The sequence below is a fragment of the Carlito syrichta genome, unplaced genomic scaffold (assembly GCF_000164805.1).
Source record: "Carlito syrichta isolate Samal-C Ts95f unplaced genomic scaffold, Tarsius_syrichta-2.0.1 Scaffold314111, whole genome shotgun sequence".
Lineage (NCBI taxonomy): Eukaryota > Metazoa > Chordata > Mammalia > Primates > Tarsiidae > Carlito > Carlito syrichta.
Window position 1 is genome coordinate 466659 of NW_007258207.1, and position 7889 is coordinate 474547.

The window sequence follows — 7889 nt, forward strand, 5'->3', positions numbered from 1 at the left end:
TAACTATTTAGTTTATCCTAAAACTTTTCTGAAGTCACTAACACTAATCATTAGCCACAGGCACACTATAACCTGTGTATCCTTCCCAAATAACTGAATGGAATGTTGTAAGCTACACATAAAGAGATAAGATCATGAGTCAGTTTCATAATAGAGGTGGATCCCAGCTGCTAGGTAAGCTCGTCTTGACTCATTTTGCTGCAGATGATAAAAGCCAATGTGAACAGCAAAGTTCAGAAGAGAAAAATGTATTAGCTCATGCAACCAAATTTCAAGAATAGTAGGATTGTCACTGGGTTTCAGGGACCAGAAGAATGCCATTAGCAATATCCATGGCAGCCTTATTCTTTTCCACTGAACTTTGCTGAACTATGGCTGCCAGCATTTTCTGAACCTGTCTTCCCTTCCCAGCTTCATAATACCTTAATTTCAAGTTGGAAAATCCTAGGAAGAGACTCACCTGATTTGAGTCATGTCTCTATTTCTGTTTCAATCACTGTAGTCAGCAGTAATGGAAAAAACCTAGAATTAGCCCAGCTTGGGTTAGGTAGCTGTCTTTGGTTATCACTCTCTTTAAGAATGACATATATATTTAGACCATGATTTCCCAAAAAAGAGTGACAGTCCTAAAGAAACAGGATTATAGAAAATGTATTATAGATGTATATATCGCTATATGTATCTATATTAATATATCCTGTGATACATACAGTCATATGTCACTTAATGTCAGAAATACACCCTGGGAAATGTGTTATTAGGCAATTCTTGAATATCATAAGGCATACTTACACAAATCTAGATGGTATAGCTTGTTACACACCTAGGTTATATAGTATAGTCTATTGCTCCCAGACTACAAACTTGTATAGCATGTTACTGTACTAAATAACAAACACAGAAAAGGCAGAGTGAAAATAAAGCATTGCTTTGGTATATGCAATCTGTCATGACCAAAACATCTATGGCATATGACTAATATACATATAGATGTCTCTAGTCTACTGTAATAACATTCTTAGTCATTGAACATAAAGAACCTGGTGGAGCTATTAAAATTGGTGGGGGTTGGGAATGTGATGGGCTGGAGATGAAAGAAACTGATTTTATTATTTGTACATTTCTTTGCAAGTCAAGGGGTGAGGGCCAGCAAGGAAGGCAGGAGGTGAAAATAGATTAATTGAAACCACTCCACTGTTAGGAAAACTTAAGCCATGGAATTAATACTTAGACACACACACACCCCTCCCCCCGACACACCTCTAAACACTTTGGATAATTTAAATTGAAGCAGCATTAGTCATTTTAAACCAAATATTTTTGAATAGTAAAAAAAGTTAGCCTTTAAGAAACCTTGTTTACCTAGTAACAAACATTCAGCAGATAACAGGGGAATACATAGCACATATTCATTTCCCATTTAGCCTGAATAAGTCGTTTGACTACACAACGGTTTCCTAAAATAAGGTTTGCTACAGCCAGGACAGTTTTGTAAACAGTCCATCTTTCTAAAGCTGAGGTGACTTTCTAAACACTTAAAGTATTTGATAACATAGGTAAACAATTAAGACTTAATTCCTAAGAAAACAAATAAATCATTATTATAGAAGAATATTTAAATAGGAAAATTATAAAACTATTATATACTATTTTATATACACCATATATATACATATACACAATGTATATATACATTATATGTATACATATAACTATATGCATATATAGTTTTATTTTATAATACACACTATCAGAATACCTTTTCTAGTTTGTTAACTAAATTTTTGAGATTAAGAACAAATTAGGAAAGGGAAGACCAGTTGAAGACCCAAACTACACATAGATTACTTGTGTACCTGATCCTGACTTGTACCCCACAACTCTATAATAAAATAAAGTTCTTAAAAAAAAAAAACAACAACAAACTAGTTCAAGCATTTCTACATACAAAAATTTCAGGTTAATATTTATTAAAAACAAAATAATGTAAGTTCTATAAGTGAACAATATATACACCAATATAAATATTTGGAATTGTGGAAACAGAAATAGTGAACAGCTTCAAATTTCTCAATATCTTAATGACTTAAGTCATTTACCTTTTTTACAGTAACTTTTTGTTAAAAATAAACTTTACTTGATTTTAAATTTAGGTCAGTGTGCTTTTTTGCTTTTTTTTTTTAAGACAAAAAACTTAGCAAAAATGGCAGGTATTAGGTTTGCACCAGCTAAAAAAATAATGTATACAGTTGTCTAGAAGTCATAATTTTAAAAACATACACATTCAATATGTAGTAGGAAAATATGTAAAAAAAAAAAACACACACACATAAGGAACTATGTCCCATTAAAAATATAAATGCACCTTCTATTAATTATATGTATATAGAAAACTACATATTGATTTAATTTAAAAGTAGTTTCTATAAAATGTTGGAACAGTAAGTATTATTTACTTTCCTAATGTACAAATAGGAAATATTTCTATCTAAACAGTAATATCAGTTTACCTTAGCAAGAAATGCAGTACATACATGGAAAGGTAGGCATTGTCCTGTCTTCAAGTTTTGAGTTTGACTTCCATGAATATGTTTTCTACAACTTTAAGAACTACATACACATAAGTAAAAAGAAGGGGTAAACATCTTATACTTTTAAGAAAGTACTTAAAACTTAATAATCAGTTATTCCCAATGCCTAGACTCTAGAATAATGCTTTAAAAGGTCCTCCATAATGATGGTAATGACACATATCTGAACCACACAATGAACAACAGGTTTCTTGTCTTCTGAATTACGTAAGATGTTATTTCCTGTTATTACAAAACAATCATGATTAAGTTTTGTCAACAATATTGCTCCAGTGTGAGTTTACATGAGGCACCATGCTACAGTAAGAGCAGCTACAATGCCATTCAAAATCGCCATGCTATAGCCCGTGTGGAAAGAATGTCCAGTCAGTTTCCTAGAGAAAAAGAGAGACAGACACAAATCAAAAAAAGAAAATGTAATTAGGTACAACAGAAAGACCAAAAGTGTTCATTGAAAATACTTATGACCTTGGAATATATTTCCCAAATATTTACATATTAATACACAATTTTAAAAAGAATATTGGACATCTGTAGTATTACAAATGGACAGATCTTATTAAGTTCTCTGTCAAAAACTGTACTGGTTAATAAATATAGTTGTTTCAGTTTCATTACTCAGAGCAAGTTGCTGAGTTTCATCCCTATACTTCCTTACTGTGTTTCATTGTCAGTTAGTAGCCATAACTTAATTATAAAGTACAGATATTGCTATATTACAAGCATGATATTTCATTAATCAGTTGTGTGTTTCCCACTCTCTTGTTCTTACTCAATCTAACTTAAAATACACATTATTTCAAGTATTTGTCCTGTTTATGTCATTCTGGGTTATGTGAAGGAACTCTTCTTCTTTGAGCATATGTCCATATGACTGAAAGATCAGACTAAGTCTTTTAAAGACATTTCCGCTATCAACTTAATTGAGGTGGTTTTCAATTAGTTCCTAAGTCACTTCTTTTGTTTTATGATTAGTAGGAGTGCCGACAAGCTTGAGAATTTTTATGTGTACAGATTTTCCCTGACATTTGTTTCCTTTATATTGTAACAATCTTAACTACCTTTTCTTTCCTAACATTCTTCCCACTAACTATACTGCAATAATACTCTTTGCTTCTAATAAGAAGGAGACATACTAAAAATAAAAGAAGGTAGTGTCCAATAGGTATTCTTCAGAAAGCAGAACAGAATATTCTCCTCACTGGAACAATACAAATACAAAAATAGGAAGGTACATGGGTAGAAATAAAAGTCAACAGCAATAATGACTGAGAGGGTCATCATACTCATATCCTCTCCTTCTTTCCTAAGTAGAGATCAAAGCCAGGTGAGTACTTAGCTCTGAATTAACACCTGAAGATCACCTCATAATAATAACTCCAGATCCACGAGATCTGTGGCAGAGAGTGAAGAAGGTACATTCTTCAAAGAACAACCCCTTTGCATTCATCTGAGCCACATAAGATACTGATGCATCCTGATGGTATGCTGTTCTGGTCCATGGGAGATACTATTTGCTCTCAACTTGTCCTCATCCAACTAGGGTTAGTTTAAGATGCTTCTCATGGCTGGGCGCAGTGGCTCAGCCAGTAATCCCAGCACTTTGGGAGACTGAGGCGAGAGGATTGCCTGAGCCTGGGGGTTCGAGACCAGCCCAGGCAACTTGGTGAGACCTCCTCTCTACAATAAATCACAAAAACTAGCCGGGCTTGGTGGCAGATATCTGTAGTTCCAGCTACTTGGAAGGCTGGGGCAGAAGGATCACCTAAGCCCAGCAGGTTGAGGTTGCGGTGGCTGTGAGCGTGCTGTGCCACTGCACTCCAGCCTGGGCAACAAGAGTGAGACTCCAACTCAAAAAAAAAAGATGCTTCTCATGTGCTGGGCTATTAAGGGTTAATTTACCTAGTTATATTATGCACTACATAGTAAAACAGGTATACTTTGTCACTTTAAAAAGAAATTCCTCAAACATATATTGATTAGTAAACAGAAACCTAATAATAAAACTAAACTAGAAGTATTAGTATTTATTGTAAAAAAAAAAATTGTGAAGATTCGAAAAACTTTTAAATTAATACAGTGAGTCTTCCCTGAGTGGATTCCATATCCATGGAATTAACCATCCACAGATAGAATACATTTGGGAAAAAAATTACATCAGTATAGAACATGTACAGACTTTTTTTACTATCATTCCTTAAACAATAGAGTATAGCAACTATTTACGTAGTATTCACATTGTATTAGATATTCTAAATAATCTAGAGAGCCGGTCTTGGTGGCTCAGCCTGTAATCCCATGCCTTTGGGAGGCTGAGGTGAGTGGATTGCCTGAGCCCGTGGGTTCGAGACCCGCCTGGGCAGTGAGACCTCATCTCTACAATAAATAAAAAAATCAGCCGGGAATGGTAGCGCATGCCTGTAATTCCAGCTACTTGGAAGGCTGTGGCGGAAGGATTGCTGGAGCCCAGCAGGTCGAGGCTGCGGTGGCCGGGAGCGGCCACTGCACTCCAGTCTGGGCGACAGAGTGAGACTCCAACTCAAAAAAATAAATAAATAAAATAAATAAATAAATAATCTAGAGATGCTTTAAAGTATACAAGAGGATGTGTTTAGGTTATATGCAAATATTAAGTCATTTTATATAAGAGACTTGAGTATCCCCAGATTTTTATACCTGTGTGGGGTCTTGGAACCAATCCCTCTAGAAACTGAGGGATCACTGTACTCACCAAATGAAGTTAATCATGGTACAGAGTTTCCAGAGTTAATAGTTCTATTTGACTAGTCTGTGATCTCCACAAACTCACAGAAATAGAAAAACTTCTAAAGTTCAATTTGCTAAATCTGTCACTACAATGTTGGTATAAATTAATTTTACTGAGATGAACATGCTCAAATATTCAGCGACTCTTTCTAAGCAGGCAAGCAATACATTTTAATGACAATGAAAAAATGCTCTGGAGCAAGGGTTCTTAGTTCTTCTGCCATCTCAAGTGCACATATTCCTACTGTGAACATCATAGCAATTGTCACACGTCACTGTTAGGCAAAGGACTTAAATCTTTGAAGACTCATTTGCTTTAAAGTTTCCTTTCAAAATATTCACCATGATTTTCCTTTTTGGCAGAAGATAAGCTCTGCAGGTTTCTCTCTTGTGGCTCTAATTTGTGATTTCTAAAGTCTGTTAATAAAGACTGTAGGCATTATGGTTCTCATTTGTCAAATCCTTCACTTATCTGTTAGAAGACTTGTTTAAACGAACTCACGTATAATGAGAATACTATCTTCAATCAATAAATTTAGCATTTTAAATAAATGGTGACTAAATATAGTATCTATTTTATCTAATCTATACCTATATATGCATTCTGCTTTCTAAATTAAAGCATACCATTAACATCTGCATGCTGATCAGTGAATCTTTACCATGGTATACCCTCGTGTACCATATTTAAGATAGAGCACAATTCCAGACCCCAAAAAAGCTCCCCCGTAAATATCTAACTTAGCTCCTCCAAATCTTAAAGTAACTTCAATATTGAGAGCTGTCACCATGACTGGTTTCACTTGCTTTTGAAATTACATCTATATGGCATCATACAGTATGGATTTTTCTGTTTGGCTTGTTTCGCTCAATATTATGTTGGTGAGTTCCTCCATGTTGTATGTAGCACTAGTTTGCTGTTTTTTATTGCAGTGTATAAATATACCAACATTTATTTGCCCATTCTACTACTGATGGGCATCTGAATTAATTCCAGTTTGGGGTTCCTATATATAGAGACACTGTGAACATGTCTTTGGTGGGTGGTGAGCATCTGAACTCATTACTCTTGGACAGATTCTAGGAGTGGAACTGCTGAGTTATAAGGCAGATATAAACTTGGCTTTGGTAGGAAGCATGAAACATTTTCCTAAAATAGTTGTACCAATTTACACTTTCACCAGCAATATATAAGCTGCTTTACATCATAACCAACACTTGGTATTATGAGTCTTTTAAATTTTAACCATTTTAGTGGTATGTAAAGTAAGTTGTGGTTTTACTATTTATTTTTCTGATGAATGTACTTATTCATTCAGATATTCTTTTTTTGCAGTTCCTGTTCAAGTCTTTTGCTCATTTTATTGTTGGTTTATAAAGTTCTTTATATATTCTAGATACAAATCCTTTGTCAGAAATACGTGTTGTAAATGTTTAAGGTTTGTTTTTTCACTCTCATTAAGACCTTTTGATGAACACAAGTTCTTACTTTAAGGAAGTCCAATTAATTAATTTTTAAAGATGGTTAGTGTTTTTTTGGTGGCCTTTTCAATAAATCTTTGACTACTCCATAGTTATGAAGATATTCTATTTCTTAGAGAGTTTACGACTCTTCTTTCGATATTTAGATTTATAATTCATCTCAAATTAATGTTTTTTTGGTGTATTGTGTAAGGTACAGGCTAAGACTTATTATATTCCTTATGAATATCCGATTGCTCCAGTACAATTTATTGGAAAGATCATCTTTTTTCCCTCATTGAATTGCTACAGGATCTTTGTTTTGAGTCACATAACCATATATATGTTGGCCTGTTTTTGAATTTTTCTATTCTATGCTTCTGGTCTATTTGTCTGTCTTTGAACCAATGCCACATTTTCACGATATAGACTCAAAGTTTTATAGTAAGTCTATAGTCTTATACTAAATCGTAGGTCCTTTAATTTTGTTGTACATTTTACATTTTAAAAGGAACCAATACAAACAGCAAACATCACATTTAATGATGACACAAGAGAGGTACTGCTATTAAAGGCAAACAAGACAAGGATGCACACTATCACTGTTATTGCTTCACAACGTCTGGAGATTTTAATGCAATAAGAAAAGAAAGAAGTTATAACACTAGAAAGAAATAAAGTTATTTTTTCAGCTAACAACTATACCTAAAAATTTTAAGTAGCTCCACTTGAGTTTAGCATAGTGATTGGGAGAATATAAAAATAAAATTACTAAAAACATCAACTTTTCTATATATTAAACTAGCATTAGCCAATTCAAAAATTGTATGCTAAAAGATCCCTTATAAAAGTAAAGAAAAATTACAAAATCTTAGAACTACAACTAACAATAACATGTAAGACTCACATGAAGATAACTATAAAACCTGACTGAAGGTCTACATAAATAGATATCTTGTGCTCATGGATTGGGAAATTTAATATTGTTAAGGTGACAATACTTCCCAAATTGATCAAAAGGCTCAATGCAATGTCTCAAAATTCTAACTGCCCTTTTTTTGCAGATATGGA

General features: G+C 33.7%; 1 protein-coding gene across 1 annotated transcript in view; it reads right to left on the bottom strand.

The window, feature by feature from the left end:
* Nucleotides 1-1929: 1929 nt before the first annotated feature.
* ARL6IP6 (ADP ribosylation factor like GTPase 6 interacting protein 6) overlaps nt 1930-7889 on the bottom strand; it is a 41314-nt gene continuing 35354 nt past the window's right edge. Inside the window, exon 4 of the mRNA XM_008071071.2 lies at nt 1930-2965. Coding sequence (XP_008069262.1) covers nt 2872-2965 — 94 coding nt within the window. The 3' untranslated portion in view covers nt 1930-2871. The remainder of the gene's footprint in view (nt 2966-7889) is intronic.